Source organism: Ostrinia furnacalis, unplaced genomic scaffold, assembly GCF_004193835.3.
Source record: "Ostrinia furnacalis isolate ACB-3 unplaced genomic scaffold, ASM419383v2 OfSCF1253, whole genome shotgun sequence".
Taxonomy (NCBI): domain Eukaryota; kingdom Metazoa; phylum Arthropoda; class Insecta; order Lepidoptera; family Crambidae; genus Ostrinia; species Ostrinia furnacalis.
Window position 1 is genome coordinate 314,235 of NW_021131492.1, and position 23,752 is coordinate 337,986.

At 35.8% G+C, this 23,752-nt stretch overlaps 1 protein-coding gene across 5 annotated transcripts in view; it reads left to right on the plus strand.

The window, feature by feature from the left end:
• The window catches only part of LOC114352115 (small G protein signaling modulator 2), a 58,665-nt gene that overhangs the window by 1,106 nt on the left and 33,807 nt on the right, over positions 1-23,752 (plus strand). For all 5 annotated transcript variants that reach the window (XR_003655836.1, XM_028303582.1, XM_028303583.1 and 2 more), the window contains exons 2-3: positions 8,848-8,960; positions 12,709-12,861. Coding sequence is in view for 4 of the 5 variants with exons in the window: in XM_028303582.1 (XP_028159383.1) it covers positions 8,848-8,960; positions 12,709-12,861 (266 nt within the window). In the remaining variant the exon portion in view is untranslated. The remainder of the gene's footprint in view (positions 1-8,847; positions 8,961-12,708; positions 12,862-23,752) is intronic.

The following is a 23,752-nucleotide window of genomic DNA, read 5'->3' on the forward strand; positions in this document are numbered from 1 at the left end:
GAAGAAGCATAAAAAAAATTTGTCCAATTAATCGAACCAATCGGAAAAAATTGTTCATGTGGTCCGATCGGTAGGACAAAGGCAGTAGAGGAGCACGTGGCCACAGGGTAAATTAATTACTTACTTCTAACGAACTTATTAGTAGTGTTTTAATACCTACCTTATACTTAGGTATGTACTAAGTAGCATTGAGGTTGTTTAATATATGTACGGTAGGTACTAACTAAGGTACGTAGTAGCTGTAGAGATATATCAAGCAATCACGTTTACAAAGGCCGTCGAGCTTTTGACACACTTGTCTCCGTTTTATTACTCGTGTAGTCCAATTTTCTGACTGTTTTTGGGTCGGATGGTGGATCTTTTAATGGGTGTTTTGTCCGCGTCGCCATATTGACATTGTAACAATAGAGGCGAAGAGGTAAATAGCCGTTTGGATAAGAATCTACCTTGTGGTTCGTTGATCTATCAAGGATATTATAGTAATACAGTACGAAAGTATGTTTGTACGTATCACGCCTGTACCAAAGTATTTTTTATTTACTTGAAACTTTATTGCACAATTATAAAAAACAGTGTACAAAATACGAACTTATTGTCTAAAGGCATTCTCTTAGAGTTAACCTAACACACTATCTAAAATAAGAATACCTACCAGGCATGTGTTATGCACAGACTAGCATACTTAAGTGTTAATAATATATTTCTCTACCGGCAACTAACGTCCTTACTAACGCCTTATTTGAGGATCATGCCCCACACGGGTCGTAAGGCCCTTAGGCGGGCTCTCATATTAAAGTCCTAATAATGCTGCGAAAGCCCACGGCAGTAATACTCGTAGCCCATAAAAAGCTTTTAGAATCGTTTCTTATAAGAGTTACAAAGCCGCGAGCGCCAACTTAATTTTAAAATTTTGGCAGCACAAAGGATTTGTTCACGAATATGGTTATCAGAAAAGTGTCTTATAAGAGCCTCGCTTAATGTACGCACGAATAAATCGCTCATAATAATTTTTTTTAACAATAAACACTCTTTTATTGCCACTTCACCACAGATTAATAAAAGTTGGTTAAATAAAATGAACGAGCCTTTAAAGGGTGACTCAGATCTGAATATTTATAACTGAACTAGCTTTCCGCCTGCGGCTTCGCCCGCGTGGAATTTCGTTTGTTAAATTTTCCTGAATTTTCTTTGCTATAAACCTCACGAAGCCCGAGACCTTTTCAACGAATGCAAAACCGTGGAAATCGGTTGGTGCGTTCTGGATTTATAGCGTCAGGAAGGAAAACCCGACTTATTTTTATATAGTAGATTTAAAATATTATGTTTGAAAAAATAAGTAAAAAGATCGAGACCTGATTCGGAACCACCCCTATACTTTTTGTAACATTACAATATTTTACTAGTCTAGTTAACCAACCAACGCTCCAAATACCGATTTTGCCAAGGCCAAGGTCGCACTCTTGACAGAATGTTTATTTAACTGACAATATTTTACTTTATCACTAACTACTTTTTATTAAACTGGCCGACCCAACAGATGTCGTTCTGTCAAGGGAACCATTAGTTTTGTCAAATCAAGCGTGTTGCTGGCCCGATTGCCTACTACAGAAACGGGTACTATTTACTATTTTCTAGGCGAAATTTTACCAATATTTATCTCTGGACCTTTTCAGATGACAACGAAGAACTTTGACAAAGTGGTCCTACTCGAGTTCCGCGCTACGAGTTAGTAACTAGAAATAAACTAGATTTTGATTTATGACTTACTGTTCATGATGAAACCAAAGTTAGATAGATGGGTTGACATACCAGACGATACATATTGTATTGCAAATAAGCCTATGATAGTAATTAGTTTGTGACCAAATAAAAGAGAGGTAATTGTCTATTTTAGTTTTAAAAATAGATTACAAGGGCAAAACTACTTATAACAAAACAGTTCTAAAATCGATAGGCTATGTATTGTATCGCGGCAGCGCAGTCACATCCGCATTAGTATGTAGGTTAACTGATAAGAATAATTTTCCATGAGCACTCGAGGCTGTATAACCTCACTTCCCTAGCCAAAGTAACAGAAAAATGGCACGCGAAGAAAGTTGTCCCGCCCACGCTAGTTTCGTAGTAATTTCGTAGCAATTTGTACGGCTTCGTAGTCATTCGTCTACATTTTTTCAGTTTGAGATAACAATGATAGAATACACTTGTATAACTTGTATTGCGTATTTTACCGGATGCGTAATTTTATGTAATAGTTATTAGATGCTAGTAAAATACGTTTTAGGGTCAACAAAGAATTATTGTACTACACAGTGTTTGACTACTGCAGTCATTAACGTTTCATTTTGTCTATGCATAATTATTATTGTAATTGGCTACAAATAAAGTTTTTTATTTATTTATTTATTTATTTATTGTAGTTACGGAGACGGAGAACAGCTTGGGCTATAAAAAAATCATAATTTTTGTTCAATGACCTAATGTTTTTTAGTTTCCATACAAATTGGATCAATTGTTGGATGTAGTATCGAAATCTTAAAAGAAACATTAATATTTATAACATTAATATAGGTACCACCTTCTTCAACTATTTCATTAAAATTTCGTAGTAGGTATAGAAGCGTGTCGTCTCATATTACAGTATACGGTCTACAGCATCTCAAGGTAAACATTCTGTCTTATGAAGAAGTAATAAGAACGGATTTGGAAAAAAAATGTATTCTGATATGTTGTCGACTCTACCTATTCTTCCATGAGTTACAGTTCGCGTAGCGAAAAATTAAATCTAATATTAATTACCATCCTTTTTCAATGTAATTACTTAAGAAAGTATCTTTTAGATAACGTCTTAGAAACCGGATCTTGTTAAAAGTACTTTGCCTTGGGCTTCTTTTAAATCCCATCGTTAAACTCAATATCTCATCTAAGAAATGTCTTTTTTTTAATTCTCTGAAAGGATTTACGGTTATCCTCACTCGTTAAAATTAAAGATCTCTAGAACAATCGGTAGAGTTATGAGAAAGATAGGGAAGTAAGTAATTGAAGCTGCGTTGCACGTTCAGTATACAGATCACAGCCCCATTATTTGCCTGGAATATCAAGTTAATTGTTACGAAGCTAATTTAATACTAATTAATTATTTCTTTTTAATAGCAAATGCTCCTAAATAAACCAACTTTGGTAAGTTTCAGGTTTTTCAGACCTAAATATTTCGTAAGCATCGGTCAAGCTGTTTCGGACTTTTACAAACACTGACACGAGAATTTTTCATATATTTGAAAGTAGGTAAGTCCAAAAGCTTACTAAGCGATAAAACAGAATAGTCTGTTTCTTTTTGATAAAGAAATCTAAAGAGGATAGGATACGCTTTATTCCGCTTGTATTTACAAGTGGTGTACAAATACCCGTTTTATTTGATTTTATATTATCATTTCTCCACCTAGCACGTGTAAACGAAATTCAAAGAAATAGGTATACAAATCAATTTCGTAAATATTAATATTACAATTCAACAAATCTCATATTCCCCGAATGTTGTCTCGTTTACCAAATATTACTTGTAAAACATTTACCGAGCTCCCTAGCACCATAGCAACGAAGTAAGAGTAAGCAATACAGTTATAACTTTCTATATTATTTTGATATCTCCACTTGAGCACCGAACGTAGCAAGATTGATGGGTCCTTGAAAATATTTGGGACCTTGTTACATAAAGGAGAATTTATGCTTACTTTTCCAACCTCTTTAGGGATGGGGAAACTGTTTCCCACTTTAATCGACTTGTACTAAAGTTTGGAATTCGAGGTAAAATATTATAATATGCTCTGTACTCATGAACAATCTGACAATGATCCTTTGTTCATTGGAGTAAGATAGATATTCAATGACTCAATGTCTTTGATGTTTGCATGCTACGGTTAGATATGATATGTTGATATTGACTGTTCATTTGGGAGATTGTTACTACGAGTACCTACTCGTATTACGTAGTCGGAGTATGTATGTATTCAAATATGGTCTAATGTACTATTACCGTAGTGTACTAGGCTGACAGTTTGTATAATGTAGAGAATGTAGATTATGTCGAAATTATTCTTCGAAGTCTTTTGAAAAATTGCGGTTGTACACGACTAAAATATTATGGTTGTTAGCTCTAACAAGTAAATTTTGTCATAAAAAGAAAAATATCTCAACCTTAACCGGGTTTGCTGGAATTAAAGTGAGAAATTGTCGCTTCGCTCCTCGATTGTTTTCTGTGCCTACAGCCCTCGCTCGCGATCATCGTTCAAGCTGTCATACCCACCGCGGTATTCGTTGCTGCTGAAAACCTACCTAATTCAGCCCAGTATGACAGTCGTTATCTATTCCCTACCTTACAGTGTTTAGGAAGAGCCTAAAATATTATGGTTGTTAGCTCTAACAAGCAAAATTCTGTTGACAAAGAAGAAAGGGTTTGCTGGAATTAAAGTGAGAAATTGTCGTTTCGCTCCTCGATTGTTTTCTGTGCCTACAGCCCTTGCTCGCGATCATCGTTCAAGCTGTCATACCCACCGCGGTAATCGTTGCTGCTGGAAACGCGATTAATCTTACCTTTTTCAAGTTCAGCCCGTTTCTGAGATTAATGTGTGTGCCAAGGCGAGGCTGCGGTAGAGATAGGACGGTCGGAATTATCTGGATTGATTCTTTAGGTTTAGATCGGCAGATCGATTTTATGGTTCACAAAAAGACTCCATGAATCAATGTCACTCTATTCATAGTCTTGAAGATTAAAACAAGAATTTATCGTCCAAAGTTGTTGTCTAAGTTTTATAAAACGAATGATGTTCGAAACTCTGTTCTGTGATTGGTTTAAGTATTGAAAATCCAATTACAGGCTTGAATTTATGATTGAGTAACAATTGAGTTTTGCGCATTATGTTGTTATACTTATTTACCCTTGAATAAATGAAACGAGTAAAGTACCTAAACAAATTCGTATACCTACAAAACATAACTACAAGTTTTATTTTTGGGTTAGCTTTAGCTGAAAAAATTACCTTAAGAGTAAAAATACAGGACCAATATAAAAAGAGTTGCCTACAGTTTGGCAACTTCATACGGATCGTAGGCCAATAGGCACAATGCCAGCTCAATCAGATAAAATGAAGCTGGTTTGACCACACCAAATGTACCTAATATTATTCCTTGATTACTTCAAAGAATATTTTGTTCTCCTGGGACAAGGACATCTGGTGAACTTCTTCATATATTTATAAAACACGTTTACATAGCTTAGTAGTAATGGAGCTGTCCGGAAAACGAAAGGTCGTGGATTTAGATTTTACCTGAGGCAGTTGATTTTTTTAATTTTAAATTCATTAGGATTATTTTTTTACTACAAGGAGAAGGTACGCGGTAGCCAATATATTGCTAACTGCCTAATAGCTGGTTCTAACGAGCATAGTATTCAGAACGAGCCTATCACAATAAATCACTAAAATACAGTATCATATTTATTGACAGCCAAATCGTTATTGTATTCGCTACAAAGCTTGGCAAACGAATCGCAAACTGGGTACCTACCATGAGTTTACGTTAGGTGTGCTCGCTAGCGAGTACGTCAAAAAAATCTATGAAGATTTTGTTTCTTGAAAGTAGCCGCTAGGGGGCGCTGTACAATATGTCATACATTTAATGTCAATTTTTTACGTAGTCGCTAGCGAGCACACCTAACGTAAACTCATGGTAAGCACACTGATTGTTGATCGTGATTTGTTTCGCTACAAAGCTTTGAAAACAAATCGCAAACTGCACATGACAGCGCATTCGATCGAGCGGGAGAACAAAGTAACCACTCTGCTAATTGCCGGGTTTGTGTGGTTGAATTCGCCGTTTGTTTCATTTCACAAAGTACGAGCGCAAATTAACGCTGTTTCTCTGTAGGTAATATTCAGAATTAACTCGTGTTTAGTAGTGAATTTTCATGAACGTAGTCAATATACAGGGTGGAAACGATAAAGTGTTCTCACTCGATTATTTATTTCCAAACTATACATATTATTATCGGAGAAACTGGTTCCTGATCTTGAAAGTGCATCACGAACTCTATCAAACGGTTTCAATAGCTTACAGAATAAACTGGATCTATCTAAATTTAATATTTCCAGCTTCCATGCATTTAATTACAGAACTTTAAGGATCAAGGGGGCGTAGTGTGAGTTTATGTCAAACGCATTCGATATCAACTGCAAAAACCTAACGAAAACTTTTAACTTTTAAGAGTCGATATCGAATGCGTTTGACGTAAACTCACACTACACCCATGCTACGCCCCCAGTAACCAGTTTTTCGATATCTTATCTTGTATAGAGTTGAGTCGAGAAATCAAACAATCGAGTGAGATCACTCATCGTTTCCACCCTGTATACCTTCCGTCAACGATGAATTATTTCCAAGTTAAATTTCCACGCCGCTTACCGGAACAAGTGAAGTAAATTAGAGATGAATGAGTGAGCATATTTCAGACAAGTACGTGGTTGAAAGTTAAATACTCCGTAGCATGAAACAGCTACGAAACGCTACGAGATCTTTCTACGAATTTCACTTTGAAATCAGTTAACTTGTGGTTACGGGAGGATTTCTTACTTTTAATGGAAAGGTTCTTCTTTAACATTCTCACTTTTTAAATTAAATAAAGCAATGTAAATACTTAACCGTACTTTGTCAGATGGGATAAGGAATCATTTTTCCTTTAACCTACATAAATCTAATTAATTTAAAGAGTTATGTTTGTAGACTCATTGGTAGGTGTTGTCCAATATCATTAGGTCTTGTATTTACGCAAGTGAAGTGCCCCATTTAATACTGCAGATACGGAAATAGAAGTTTTCATTATTAATGTGGGATATAAGATTTTAATATTTATATTTTAGTATTAATGTGGGAGTTCTGCATTTGCACATGTGGATTTGAATAACCAAACCTCCGTCGTAGTTAAACTCAATTTAGTTTCAAACTTAGTTTCAAAGGAGACTAGGCGATAGAGGTCCAGGCACGCACTTGCTAGAAAATGTGTAGACTTGATTTTTATGTATAAAAATACGAGGTACTCCAAGCAGTTCTTCATCAGGATGTAAGAGCCATTTTATTAGATATTCCCGAGACTAATTTTGATAGGCACAAAAAACGGACAACACAACGAGTATCATGTTTATGTTGACTCTACACCTACAGTAACTCACTAATGGTCCCATTTGCGATTCCGTAAATAGATTTGAAAACAAATTAATTTTGAAATACTGTTTTTGAAATAAAGGTTTTTAATTAGTCGATACCATCGGTAAACACTCTGTATGTTTACTCAATTGTAGTACAGATAATATAATACATTTTATAATTCTAGTAACATCGCGGCATCGCAGACTTTTTTTGCTTACCTACTTCGTTCCTTTTTTCCTTACACATCCACCGACATTCAAAACAAATAAATATTATGCTTGACTTTGACTTTATAATGATTTTATTTTAGGTATAAAAACTCTATACAAAATAACCTTTAAATCATAATAAAGGAATGCAAGTTCGTGTAAAATAAATGGGCAAAGTTTTATAACTTAGTTTATAACATTAAAAAGATACAGCCATGTCAAAACAAAGTTGTTTTGAAATTCGTTTTTATAATCCAGGCGACGGTGTGCGATGTGCGCGACCGTCTTTTGTCTTTGAAGAATAGTCTAGAGAAAATACTTCATTAGATAGGATTTTGTTCTCGTTTAATTACTCAGTATCTCTGAGGTGATTACGGCGAAGCCAGTAGAAATACAGAAGAGTAACCATTACTTGATTACCGAATAAAAGAAAAATATCGTCACACAAAAAGGATTTTCGGGGATAATCTAGGATAGCCGGTTGAAGTGGAAAATAATCAGAATTCTTTGTATTGGATTTTAAAGAGATTTATTTCTTTTGAATCCAGCTTGTTTATTTCGTCTTTTTTTATTTTTTGTCTGTGAAACACTCGAGTGTTGTATTTTTCAGTTTCGCTAACTTCAGTTTTTTTGTCGAAACGAAAAGAAGAAGAAGTTTTTTACTGGTTTTGAAACTTCAAGAAAATTATTTAATTTGGATTAAGTTTAAATTGTTATAATTGTTTTAAATTTTGAGAGAAGTTGATTAAACTCACGAGTTGAACTCTTGTAATCGCGGCCGTTCAACTAGTAACTTGTTTCTAGTTGTTTGTGAAAACAAGATTAGCGCATCAGCTTATTAAGCCGTAAAAACAAAGTTACTGGACCTTTGAGTTGGGGTTGACTAATTTGTGATGACTTTGAAATGGATTTTAAGTGATTATATTGTGATTTACCTACCTATTAAGTTTGTACTTAATGCTCACGATGCGTCTTGGTCTGTATTTCTAGATAACTCTACATTCGTTATTGATTTCGAATTGATAAAAGAGGATAACATACATTTTTCATTACATCCTCGTCCTTATGGGACATTGGAGATTTGGAACTAATGTTTATGATTTTACAGGCAATCTTATTATTTGTTTCGGCGTGCGGTCGCCTCCTTGGTCGCGCGACACTGGCCACAAAGAAAACTTTTCTCGTTTTTTTTCCACGACCAATATCGTTATTTATTTGTTTTTTTCTTTCGCTCGACTGACTAGATTTTCCAATTTAATTGATACATGTATAATAATACATAATAACTAGGTATGTAACAGGTGCCTCATTCTAATACGTATCTGTTAATTTATTTTTTATTTTATTAGTACTACAGTTGAAAATCGAGTTATACTTAGTAATTAAGAGTTGGGTTTACTTAATTTGACACTGTATTTAAATAAAAACTGTTGTTTGTTAACAGCCGAGAGCGGCTCAGAGGAGATGCCGACGGCTACAGCGTCTGACCCCAGCGCGGAGCAGAAGGACCGCCTCATCGCCGCCGTCAAGAAGGAGGTCAAGCAGTTGATGGAAGAGGTCAGTCAGTCTACACAGTCTTATTTTTGGGCAGAAATAAACCTCCCAGAGAAGGTTTATTTTGCCAATTTCGAGTGAACATTGATAAAGTTATACTAGAGCATTGGGTGTTTTAGTTTTATTGATTTTTATGATTGGAGACAAGTAAGTATTTCCGTAAGCCGGTTTCTTAAGGAATACGAAGTAAGTATTACAAGTTTCTAAAACACTAAAACTAGCTCGAATGTTCTTTTGTCTTGTGCAAGTTTTCACTAGCCGGCGTGTGGGACATGACTCAATCAAATTGAAAAGAAAAAAAAATCCTAATGATTTTGTTAAAAATCGTGAAGCTCTAAGTAGGTAAATAAACGAAAACTTTGCGTCTGGAGAAAAAAAAAACAACTATTTGCATTTTGTATTACCCAATCTACCGCGATTGCTATAAACTAGATTAGAAGTATTTGTTGTAACTCAAGACTCGACCGAAATATCCCGGCAAATTGAATTGGAGTCTGGAGAGTGGACAATACACCTGTCTGGAATTCCGGAACGAGCATTGGATGGAATACTAATTCGAATACCTTCGTTTCTTCCAGTCGGGCCGGAATGTTGGCGATCATTCTCGGATAAACAGAAATGTTAGCTAAAGATTGCTGAAAGTTATGCCGGTTACAGACCAAGAGAGAAACTAAATTAGTTTAGCTTAGCCACAGATTTCCAGTATACTTTGCAGTCTGCACACAACTATAGAAAACTTAGTCAGCTGTACGAGCTAAACTAAACTAACTTAGCTCTTGGTCTGCAACCTGCATAACGGTTAGGTACCGTTTTGAAAATACATATAAAATTATAGAAACGTACGAGTAAAGTCCTGGAATGAATGTGTTTACCCGACAAAGCAAAGCTCTTAAATTATGAAGAATGGAAATTTCGTCATAGCAATCATGTAGCATTGTTACTTTTATTCCTAACAAACGACCGTAAATTTGGTACATTATATGAAATATCTAAACGAAGGTAAACCGCCGGGGTATAATGTCGGATATTATAATACTTTTTCACAATATAAATGGGACTACCAGCTGCACCATTTATAAAACACGATATAATTTTCGTTCCAAATATTTCTGTTTGATATTAAAAAAGTTTGCGAGTCCCAAAGCTTGTATAAAGTTACTTAATGCAGCATTATTTCATTACAAAATACTTTGGGTGCTTTGTCATAGCAAATTGTTCAATGTAGAGCCAAAGTTGCAAATTAATGTTGATTGCAATCATGTTTGAACTTCGGCACTCGTGACTCCGCAACTTGCTGTGACTTCTTATTATACCTTCGAAGATAATTTTGCTTATGAGAACCCTTTATTTAGACCAGTATGGAGGAAATTAACATCAAATGAAGCGTAATGGCAAGAAATGTTAACATAGTGAAAGAAGATTAACTTGTAGTTAAGGCATTTATTGGTCTCTTACTAACCACTTTAATTGAATTTGTACATTACAAAATCAAATACATAATTATCGCAATTTTTGTATTTACATAATTTTGTATGGCGTGGAACGTGCCCAAAACCCCTAACGATCTCAAATTACAACTTTTTACTACTAATCTTACGAGATAAGTTAATCAACTGGTAAAGTTAGAAGCACTACGTACATACTTTACTGTTTTATAACTTTACAAAAGAACCCTAAAATGCTATGTTATACCATCGTAATGCGATTCATTACGTGGATCGTGATACGGATCGATGTAGACACGGTCCAGACTGGAGTAATCCAATTAGGGTTCACGCGAATAACACGTAAGTAACTAACACTGTTGCCAATTTCTTTAGAAACGTACTAATCCCTCTATGTACTTTTATATCTAAGTAAATGCATTTAAGTATTCTTCGTTCACTGAGAAAGACATTAATAACGATACTTCATTTAAACTAATCTTTTTTTTACTTTAGAATCTTTAACATTACTTTACTTTGCAGCCAAATAAAGGCTTTCTTAAATTACTAGATGTTATTAAGCTTTGTTTCTGCTGACGCAAGCAAATTTAAGATGCCACAGTGTTCACCTTGATGGGCTGTCGCCCGTACATTAAGGAAGCACTGCGGGGACAAAATACTCTCTCGTAAAAGGCACTACCTACAGGAAAATTAAAACAGGCTTGATTAAAAAGTAAACTTCTTAATGGAAATGTAAGAGGTGCTTTTATATTAAATGTTCAAGGTGCTGCTGAGGAGTTTGAACAAACTTAATTTAGCCACTCCGTAGTATCCTCAAGTTAACTGAATAAAACTGAGAAGTGTTCTAAGAACCAGGAAAAATGTTGAAGTTTAAACTCAGCAAGTTACATTTCTGAGAAAACTTCAGGAAATGGAGCTGTAAGTATGTTTTATTTTAATGAATAGTCCAACAACAAACAAGGTGCTGCAATATAGCACTAGAGATGAAAAACTTTACACTTTTAACTTTTACGTTATGTCGTGCCTGAGAATCGAATATTTGAAATAACAACTTGATCCATACTTATTTTTTTATTTAAGGCATAGCTACAAAGAGAATAATAGAGAGTAAGAGAGATAAACTTTCGAAGGGTTCACTAATATGTGTCCATGATTGGTCAAAGTAAAAGCTCGTATCTTAAATAAGGCAGTGACTTTTTTTAATTCAAGTGAAGATGACGCTAGTAATGTTTTTTTCAGTATCTATTCCCGAAGAGGTAATAAAAAGAAACTAAAATTTTCCATATACTTACTTACCTAAATTGGAATCGATGTCTCAGCCACTTCCCTTCTAACCTTCAAAGAATCTGAAAGCGAATTCCGGCGCGACGGATTCGGAATGTGCCCGTTGGGTTTTATAAATCAACCTTTATAAGAGCCTAAGCACACGATGCGTTGCGACGCCGCACCGCAAAGATTTCGCCGTATACGGTAATGCGCTATAGCGCTGCGCCGCACCGCTCGTGTGCCCGCCACAGATATTTCTATGTAAGACGTCGCAGCGACACTGCTCCGGGCCGCAACGCGTCGTGTGGTTTGGTCCTAAGGAGTAACTGGCACGGAAAGTATTCATGTAGTTTATCCTGTTTTCTTTTGATGTTTCCTTACATTGGCTTTGAATAGTGGTGAATAGGCGGGGTAGTTTGTTACCGTTACAACCTTATATCTTTTGATGGAGCTTTTGTATACTTTTATAGATCATAACATGGTTTAAGAGGTAAACTTTCCGACTGTTCTCTTTTCAAGCCAACTTCCCGATTGAGTCATATCAGACGCCTATAATATCAGAACATTCAGTTTGTCATCAGACCATAAGTCAACGTAACTCTCGGTCGGTATTGCAGAGATGCTAATCTCAACCTGTGGCCTAAGGTTGAATTGGCCTAATGACATAGTGGTTTGGACCTTAGACATAGTAGTCATAGTTATACATTTGATAGCGTGATCTTCGTACATCGCAAAGATACCAAACGACGTGACGTGAAAAGGAAAACAATGTTGCATTGTCTACAGGCGCTTGATATTTTACTACGCTCATAAATATAATATTCCGCTAGGTATATTACTTTATGACTACGCTACCGTTTTTAATTGACTTAAAAAGGAGGCATTTAGTTTGACTTGTACCTATATGTTAGAATGTCCGCGATTGTCTTGCGGCTAACCAACCGGTTTTCAGAAAAGTATTTGTTACATTCTGGAAAAGGTTTTGGTATACTTACTTTGTAATATCAGAATATCCAAGTGATTCCAAGACCTTGTTGCAGGCGGTGACACGCAAGTTCGTGCATGAGGATAGCGGCGGAGTGACGGCGCTCTGCGGAGCTGTGGAGGCTTGCCTTGGGCAGGGGCTGCGGCGCCGGGCCCTCGGGCTCTTCAAGACCAGCTCTACCACTGCCCTGCTCCATAAGATTGCTAAGGTAAGTGATGGCAGAAATATTGTAAAGTTAGGAAGAAAAGGCGAACTGTCTTTTCTCATCACGAGGACAGCTGCTTAGTGTGAGTGACAGCCTTCTATGAAGGAAGGGCTCTTGGGCTCTTAAGACCAGTTTCACCACTGTGTTTCATAAGATTGCCAAGAAACCCTAGTAGCAGGAATATTGTAGTAGAAAGATAGGGTATGAGGTAGGTAGTTCATCATGAAGGAAGCTATGGTTTGATTGCAGTCTATAATCGCCGTGAGAATACCCTCATAAAGCTCTTCAAAAGTGTATAAATTAGTTGGTCCCTAGAGTCGCTATTGGACATACATTTTGAGAAGAATATCTGCATAGTTGTGACACTATTAAATAAGTAATAACCTACTTGTATAGCGTGAAATATGCGGGCAATATAATAATAAATCTCCAATCAAAATACGAAAATACAAACAATATTGTTCAAGGCACCCCCGAAGGTGTACCAAATTACTTACCTACGTACAAAGTTGTAAATTATGACCGTATAATTTACATTCTGAAGTTGGTTGGCGAATATGTCAAACTGTATTTAGTTTATTCTCTTGAGGCAAAATTATTACTGACTTAGGTATAAAGCTTCGTTTCAGAATTTGTAGAAGTTCGAACGTAAGCAGGCAATCATTTTACTTGGTAGACATTTAGGTAACCACACACTCTTCAAGATAACAGTCGTAAGCACTTATATAGCAGGTATGTTTAATTGTGGACTGCATCTCACATAACTGGTGTAATTGCGGTCCAAATAGCTGCCTTGTTCTGCTTTAAAAAGCACACTCCCCTGGAGCAGTAATGTGAAATTAAAAATATTCATTGTAAATCAAATCCAGTGTAATAAAGCGCGACAGTTTATTAACGTTCAAAACTAGGTTTAAACTTCAAATTCAAGCATAGATTGATTTTTAAAGAAAATTTAATCATCATCATCATCATTTTAGCCACAGGACTGCTGAACATAGGTTTCCCCCAATGACTTCCACATCGCACGGTTGGTAGCGGCCTGCATCCAGCGCCTTCCCGCTACCTTAATTTTAATATGTATATCTATTATATTTTTATAACTATTAGTAGTTAACGTTATATCGTTAAGTTTATTAATTGTGCGAAGAGTTAATTTATTTTCATCCTTATGTATCACACTGGGTGGAGATAGAAATTAATTTGCGCCTGTAAATTGCGCCTTTGATGTCGCTGTGCGATGTTGGCAGCCATTGTTGTGGCGGTTACTCTTTATGTAGCGTTTACACGTTTTGGGTCTTTGTGCTTAGCAACAGTTTTGTGCTAACTTTTTGCAGCCAAATCACGTTTATTATAACAAAAAACTATTATTACTATAGTTTGTATTACTTTGTCTACGTGTGAAACTATGTAGTTTGAATAAATTTTGCCGATTTTGCAACGTTTTTCATAGCTGCTCAGCTCCTATTGGTTGAAACGTGATGATACAAGCCGAAAGCCTTCCTTGTTAAATGAACTATCAAACACAAAATCAATTTTTCAATTTGAACCTTCAGCTCCTGAGATTAGCACGGTCAAACAAACAATAAAACAAACTTTAGGGTTATAATACAATAGAAATAGTTGTACCTTGAACATGTCTGTCTCAAATTCACATATCTGCATTAGTGGCAAAACTAAGTTTATTTTGGATTCAGCAACCACTAACAGTAACAGTTCGGTAAATGTATCTCGGTTGAAACGGGGAGCGATCCAGTTGTATTCAATTAGCAAACTTTGGGGCCATTTCCCCGCCACATACCGTATTAATGTAAAATCTAATTAAGTTGTCAGAACTAACACAACATTAGCACGCACACATGGAAATTTACATTTTGCTTAATATCATGACACGTGATCCTAAAGATTTTCGGAGGACTCGTATGTAGAGCAAATAATGTAGTTTCATTCGGAATTAGGCAGTGAGTACTTTATATAAAACAAATAAATACTTACACTCTTCAAGAAGTCAACAAAAACGATTTTTGTGATACATCGTATAATGTGGATATCTACTTATTTACTTTATGGCTACTTAATAGAAATGTGAAATCATGTCGTCTATACAATATGATGTCGTAGATTGATTTTTACTGAAAAAGTACGAGTAAACCGGGTTTGATAACGGATGGGATGACGAAAACTTTAGTTTTTATCATAACAACGGAAAAGAGTCGAATGTTGTTTTCTGTTAGGCTGCGTCTATACAGTTACAGTCAGCACTGATATATATCTAGCACATAAATTTAGTTGAAACTAAGTGATACTAGTACAAGTTGTTGTAGGTAAATAATGATGTAATAACGTATCGTACGAAACAGAGCTAAAAATTCAATTCAGTTACAACCTTGGACTGATATTACCAATCCTCGTTTCATGGTTTTGTAATATGAACCTACTTTGAAAACGGTAAACAAGTAGGTTACAATCTACACCGTAAAATGTTTAAAACTTTTTTTTCGCTTCACAGTTCTCTAGCAATTAAATGTTGAATTAATTTCAATTTGTTCTCAATATCTTCAGCACGTTACTTTATTTCACCATAATAAATGCTTATTTACAAACACTAGCTATTAAATTTCAGCCAGTGTGAGTACAGCCTTAATTACGCTATGCTTAACATTTTTGCTTGTGCTGCTCAGTTAGTTTGTAAACTGTGTGCAGTACTAGTCCGATGTAGGTTTTTTGAAATATTTATTTTCAATCGTCGCTGTAAAATATGTGACTGGTGAAATTTTAAGGCATTTTAAACATTAACCTAGTATGTCAATGTGTTAAAAATCAGTACAGTTAAAAGAAAATGTGTTACGCTTTCTTTCGGAGATTTTGTAAACTTATGCTCAAACTATTCACCGTTATTTTCATCGTATGGATATTTTTTGACTATCGTCAAGTACTGCCTCCATTCTTCTTTTTATCAAAGATACTGTTGGAAAATTATAACACCAGTGCTGGTTTCTATAAACACCTACCAGCTAAATATCTACTGCTTTGGTCAAAGTGCGACTATCGTCCATTTAAATTGCTTCGCGAAAAGGGTATTTTTACAAAATACAACTGTTCATTCCAGAACTGCATTGTGACTTCCAATAGGAATTATTTCAGAGATCTTTCCTGGTTCGATGCGATTGCTTTACACGGAGCAAAGGTAACTAAATATAGAAGTGCTTCTGATAACCGCCCTCGAGCCACCCATATGTCATTGCACCAAAAATATGTCTACATTAATCTGGAGTCAGCGCACATTACTCCAGTTTGTAGTTTCAAATTCGACTACCTTTTTAACTGGACAATGACATATAAGTTGAATTCTGATGTACCATTGCCGTACATACAAATACGAGACAAGTCAGGAAATGTAGTGGGTCCGAAGATAAATATGCATTGGAAAGAAAATACGGATGACTTTGATAATGAAGTTCTTCGACTTCTTAAAAATAAGACCAAAGCTGTAGCGTGGTTCCCTTCTAAATGCGATTCAGTAAGTCTAAGGGAGATACTGGCGAATGCATTGCACCAACAACTTCAGAGCTATGGGTATAGTGTAGACGTCTATGGAAAGTGTGGACGTTTGAAATGTGGATCAGACGACGATTGTAATAGTTTATTGAAGAATAATTATTACTTCTATCTGGCTTATGAGGAGTCTATCGCTGAAGATTACGTCACTGATGAGATTTTGAGACCACTGCAGCACTATGCGGTTCCAATAGTTTTTGGCGGTGCTAATTATTCCAGGTAATTAATGATCTAAATAAGTACTTTTATTTGATCATAGACTTCTGTGCAAATGTTTTAATTTTACTACCCAGGCCTATAATCAGTGGCTTGTTTTTCAGTTGGTATTCTCACTTCACTTCTCTTTAGTACTTAATAGGTACAAAAAAGTCTAAATTATCTAGTTTTATTTCAGATTCCTACCGCCACGTTCCTATTTGAACGCTCGCGACTCAGTGCCTTCTCGTTTGGCAAGTACTATGGTCAAGCTAATGAAAAATATCAACCTGTACTATCGATATTTTACATGGAGGCAGCATTATACATACCACAATCCAATAACAGACAACGTTTGCGCGGTGTGTGCGGCTCTAAACGATCCAAAGCTGGCTCAGCGGACTGAATACCCTGACTTGAGATGGTGGTGGAACACTCCTCCTCCTACTAGATGCCCGAATAAAAAAAAAGTAAAAGAAGAAGAAGAAAAAGAAGAAGGCAGAAAATCAATCGAGATCGAGTTAACGTAATTTAGACTGCACCATAAAGTATTTTACTGTTATATTTCGTTTTAAATTAAGGTCTGAATTCCCACTTGTAAGTAGTAAAATTAAAACATTGAATAAAAGAGTTTTTTTAAGAAACTATCAGTTGGTCAACTCTAGCTTATTCAAGAGGACTAAGGTATTTTTAGCTTGTAACTCTTTCGTAGGTTGCCCTATAACAAAACTCAATTGAGGGCTAAGTTTCTTGTAAAGAAAAATAAAAAAGATGAGTGTTACTTACCAGCCAATCACATTCGTTACATACAAAGTAAAATAACGCAAGAAACAAAGAAATCATAAACAACACTTGTTTTCTCTTAAAAAGTCGGTAAGTACTTACGTTTTTCCACGAAGGTGTATGTCAACTCGTAGCGAGAAAATGGAAACGCAAATGTCTCGAAGGCCTAAAAAAACGCCCTATTTCTTGGCTCATTAAATTAAAAAAACGTTCCGGTCCCTTAACGTCCATCTTGGGAGTTTTCTAATTTAAATTACGCATAATTACCGCTCTCATAGGCGAAATGTCAGTAGGCCTTACTGTTAAACAGAAGTACTTAGCTTTAGAAACAGGAATTTTAGCAGGAAAGAAGTAATTCGTTTTCAAAATTGAAAATGAAGAGAATATCTCAAGAACATTTTAAAACTTTCGAGTGATTGTGACTCTACGAGAACAGTCAAACGGAATTCTGTGTTTTGCTATAGGTACCTTCTNTAGTAGGGAATTTAGTGCAATGATTTGTATGGAGACCCCTCCACTTTGGTATAGAAGGCTCATTTTTGCAACAGTGTTTCTTTGGGTGCTCCTGAGTAGATTTCCGTCGGTAGACATCGGGAGCCCCCCCTGTGGTAGCAGGGGGAGGGGGGGCAAGATTCCTTCTGCCGCGCTTCACTTTAAAGCCTATATCTTCAAAACTATGGTTATTAGGGCAAGTGTGGTATCATTTTTGGATAATTAAAGGATGGCGAATTCATTTCTAGAACAAACTTTTTGCCTTTTCATACAAAAAAATAGAAATATTGAGCAAAATTCACAAAAACCAAAATGTATTTTTTTAAATAAACGTCGTTTACTATGAAACCACTGGAGATATTCTAATAAAAAAATATGTCCTGAAAGCTACATTTATCAGAATTATAAATATATACCATAGTATGGTACTTTTTCCGCAAAAAGTAGGTGAAAAAAAATTTTTCTTCAGGACGCAGCGGGCTAATTTTACTGCGTATCGGAAAAAAAATGTATTTTATCCATTAATTCATACTATTTGGTTCATAAGCAAGTAAGGATTATTATTTTAAAATTTATTTAGAGTTGCTGGCACATAAATCTGCCATGAGTTGTATTTTTTCTTCAATTAATTTTGAACTCTCTGTGTAAGACATAAGGTTGAAAATAGCTTAAATACAATTTAATATTGAAAATATCATAAGGAGAAAACACTAAATAAAGAACTTGAATTTGTCTAAACGTCTAATAATTATTATTATTTTAACTAACACTTATTTCTATATACTATTGTACCAGTGATTGAACGGAAAGTTAAGTGTGAGAAAAGTAAGGATTGATAATCATAATACGGGAGATATTTTTAGCACAAAGGCTACGGCTGCTGTGACCATTTTAGTTGTTTTTTCAGACAGCACCAACTTCTGCACCAAAATCCCAACAGAACAGCCTAATCTGGTTTACTGACAGCTCCAAGATGGCCTTGGGAACGGGAGCGGGTGTCTACTGTAAACACTTCAAACACAGTGAACGCTTAAGGAGGTTTGCTACAGTGTTTCAAGTTGAATTCTACGCTATTAATACGAGTGCACTAAAGAACAGGGGTGTAAAAAACGCAATATTTACATCCTGAGCCACAGCCAGGCAGCACTCAAACAAAACCATCGCCTCAGTAAGTTAAGTCTTGAATTATTCTAGATACAATCTTATAGACGAACAAACTAGGAAGGCATGTCAAAGTGTCCCTGATGTGGGATACCTGGGCACACAGGGATCGAATGCAATGAGAGAGCCGACAGTCTAGCGAGACAAGGGTCAGAGAGAGACGATACCTATTGGGTTAGAACTGATAGTACCTTTATCTAAAAGCATAACTCATGGCCATAATATGGCCATATCCAAGAAGCACAGGGCTGAAAGGTAAAGCTTCAACGATATGAGCCTCACCAACTCATTCCTAAAGGTAAATACAGGGTCATGGAGAAAAATCATTAAGCGGAAATAAAAGGTAAGCCCAAGCAATTACGGACATTATGGAACGAACCACATGTCCCACAAAATGGGCCTAACAACTGAAGACAGCTCTCGAGCATGTGGAATACATGTGGGGTCCATAAAACACTTAATACTGTAAGGATGGGTCTAGTCTACTTGGGTCAGCATATCCGGCATCAGAAGACTATTATGTGGCTTTCACTCAAACGCTTAATTCACTTAACTAGGATAGGATTTTGAGGATAGGATAGGATTTTTGTGGATGATAGGGAATAAAAAAGGGAGCATAAAGATCCTAATGGGTCGCTGTAAACTACGCTTAGGTGTGGCCCTACTTAAAATAACCCAGACAACTTTTTATCAGCATTGGTTACTGGCAGTATATCAAGGGGTTCACGTATGTAGTTGTAGGATAGCAAGCAACAGACTCAGTCTTCCCTTTACTTGACTGGTTGGGGGTGGACCAGAGCCGATAGCAACATGGAGCCTAGATGGACCGATTTGCCCGTAGCTGCCGAATCTTGCCTGGAAATGGTGAGATGTATCATGTAAGTGCAAGTAGTAGTGCAGAAGCTGGTGCTGTCTGAAAAAACAACTGAAATGGTCACAGCCGTAGCCTTTGTGCTAGAAATATCTCCCGTATTATGATTATCAATCCTCACTTTCCTCATACTTAACTTTCCGGTAAATCACTAGTATAATAGTATGTAGAAATAAGTGTTAGTTATAATAATAATAATCATTAGACGTTTAGACAAATTCAAGTTCTTTATTTAGTGCTTTCTTCTTATATTTTCAATATTAAATTGTATTTAAGCTATTTTCAACCTTATGTCTTACACATAGAGTTCAAAATTAATTGAAGAAAAATACAACTCATGGCAGATTTATGTGCCAGCAACTCTAAATAAATTTTAAAATAATAATCCTTACTTGCTTATGAACCAAATAGTATGAATTAATGGATAAAATACATTTTTTTTCCGATACGCAGTAAAATTAGCCCGCTGCGTCCTGAAGAAAAATTTTTTTTCACCTACTTTTTGCGAAAAAAGTACCATACTATGGTATATATTTATAATTCTGATAAATGTAGCTTTCAGGACATATTTTTTTTATTAGAATATCTCCAGTGGTTTCATAGTAAACGACGTTTATTTAAAAAAATACATTTTGGTTTTTGTGAATTTTGCTCAATATTTCTATTTTTTTGTATGAAAAGGCAAAAAGTTTGTTCTAGAAATGAATTCGCCATCCTTTAATTATCCAAAAATGATACCACACTTGCCCTAATAACCATAGTTTTGAAGATATAGGCTTTAAAGTGAAGCGCGGCAGAAGGAAACTTGCCCCCCCTCCCCCTGCTACCACAGGGGGGGCTCCCGATGTCTACCGACGGAAATCTACTCAGGAGCACCCAAAGAACCACTGCTGCAAAAATGAGTCTTCTATACCAAAGTGGAGGGGTTCTTGCACTAAATTCCCTACTATAGGTACCTTCTGTCGTCAGGTTTAGATTTATGCAAAACTACAAAAAGAAAAGTAAGCAAACTTTTAATATCTACTTTTCTTTAAGTGCTTCACCAATATTTAGTGATTTATGAGGTTGGTTTACAGCTGAGTTGTATTACCGTAACTATAACTTTAACCTTAACCGGTGTTTTTGAAAGACTAGGTCGGAAAAGTCTGTCAATATGTTTGCCATAGAACATACCCAGGATTAGTATCTTTCTGTAACAGACTTCACGCGCGTGTGAAGCCGCGGGTAAATAAATAATGTCACCAGTGCATTCCACAAGCTCATGCTCACAGCTGGCATCTGAGAGGTTATGCATGTTTTAGCATTTGCGACGCGTATCGTGGATATGCATCCACAACAAACACGCTCAAACTATGTAGGACAGCACATCAAGGTAAATACTGTGAGCTCTTATGTACTTGTAATAGGGGTGATTATGGCAAAATGTATAACTGTCTGATGTGCTGTTATCTGTAAAACTGACGGCACATCAGCTAAACACTGTGGTATCTTACGTTACTTGAAATAGGTAATTCATAAGTGCCACTTGTGGTCTAAACTGAATAAATATCTTTGATTTTGATTTTGATTTTGAGGTGCTATTTTGCAGAAAAAAATCCTGTGTTGTCGCTGTACCTACAGTTTGGAATAGGAAAAGTTTTAAATTGGAAAAACTAATTGTCCTTCCAGAGTTTTAAGGTCACGTTCATATTTGCTTGAAATTTAAAAGCTTACAAGCACGTGCTCGTGTGGTGAATTGATAAAGGTTATTGTATCCTTATTTTGGCGATGGCAAACTCTAAAAATCCGGACTTATGTTAATTTAATAAGCAGTTTAGGCAGCCTAATTTTTTTTTACTTTTATGACTATGAGATGTTAATATACGGCAGCGAATCAATATAGCTTCGCCCCATGTCTGTTGTCAAAGGAATAGTTTTCCACTTCCATTACTCCGCACTATCTAATAAAGTCTCCGCCAAAGGGAGGACGCCATTATGATAAAGGGTGCGTATGGGGAAATAGTTTATGTATTCGTAGGTTTATTTACTTGCAATACTTACCTATCAATCAAAATAATTCCTGAATAGAGTCGTGTGTAGATATCTTGTTGACCACAGGCAATAAGTGACATTTATGCTGTATTAAAACTCAACAGTCTAAATTCTAAACAGTCGATACCACATGCATCAGATTCAGATTAATGAGGGCAATTAATCAACAAAATGTATATTTGCCCTTAAATAAAACTACTTAAATTGCTACAGAACAGGGTAGGCAACCCTTCTGTCATCTCTATACTTACTATTATTGACACTAAAAAATATAATGAATTATATTTAAGAAAGCTTTTTTTTAATTATTAATAAATAATCATACGAGTCCAGCCAGTGTATGTTTATACCTATGTTTTTTTCAGAAAGCCACGTACTATTTCTCGACTCTCGGCATAAAGCATATTACAAAATTTTATATCCATCAGAAGTTTCAGATTTACATAACAACTGCGCTAATTTGCTTTCAGTCGTGGAACAATGACGAACTTTTCAGCCGCTGTCAAAATGTTCCAAAGTTTCTTTGATATTTTATAGACAGCTAGCACATTCTAGGATAAAGCGTTATTTGGCGTTTATATTAATAATTAATAGAATAGTTTGGAATTGGATCGACCGAACATTTAAGCAATGTAGTGTCTGGCCATTTTGTTTTCAACGGATTTGTTGTTTTAGTTTACTAGCCTTAAGGGACGGTGTGGCCGGTCTAAATGTCACCAGACATATTCAAGGAGTATTAATTACACCGCTACAAATCTATCATACCACATTTGATAGAACTACTTTGAACCTAGGAATAACCTTTAACTATTCTCTTGGTGCCATTTACCTACATCTAAAATAAATACTTAAATTCGTTACATTTTTCCATTTAATCTAAATAAAATTGGTTAGGTTGCTTCTCTAGTAATATCTTTACGCGTAAACTGCCTGAACATATTAATTTCACGTAATTTGGTATGTATAAACGAAACTAAGAAGAGTGGTCTAGTTTGTTTTCTTTTTATTTGCAAAAATAGGTGATAACTCATGTTTACAATGAAAAGTCATTGTTGTTTTTGGTAATACCTAAGGTGTACTGTTTACTTGTCTACTGAAACACTAAAAACCACACAAAGCTGTAGGCATAAAGATAAAATCTTTGAATTTCGTTTGTCACAATGCCGTAGTATCTCTGAAAACTGTGTACATTTTCCGCTATAAAACAATAGGCTACGGCACACTTGGGAATGCAGCTATTTACTGAAAGAATTTTCCAGTCGTTTCAACTGTACACAAACAAAGGATTTTTCCACTTTAGGTTGTTAGTAGTTTGGATACGAGTAGAATGGATTGGAAAAGCTTGATAGCGTTCATAAAGGTAGGTAGATAAAAGTTTGAATGTAGGATACTCAACTTCGCAAATTGGACTTATGCTTTGAGCGTGCAGCTTTCGCTTCAAAATGTCATTTATCATCAAGCTAATGCTAATGCAAGCTAACGCCTAAAGCCCTCATTTCTTCTTCTTTCATCCAGAAACTGTCAGCTGTCATCTTGAGGTGATCAGATCAGTACCTACATCGATTCATGAAATGTGACGCTTTCGAGACATGGTTTGAAAACATTTTATCAGTATTGTGACAAACTACTTTTGGACTTTTTCGAACTTTGATTACCTTCTCTAAGATTAATTTTCTGTTGAATAACTTACGGCGCGCGCGCACGGGTGACTTTTGCCACTATCGCGGATAATACTGTCACGGCGACAAAAAAGCTACCCGTACGCGCGCGCCTTTGTTTCAGAATAGGCATCCAGAAAGTATTACC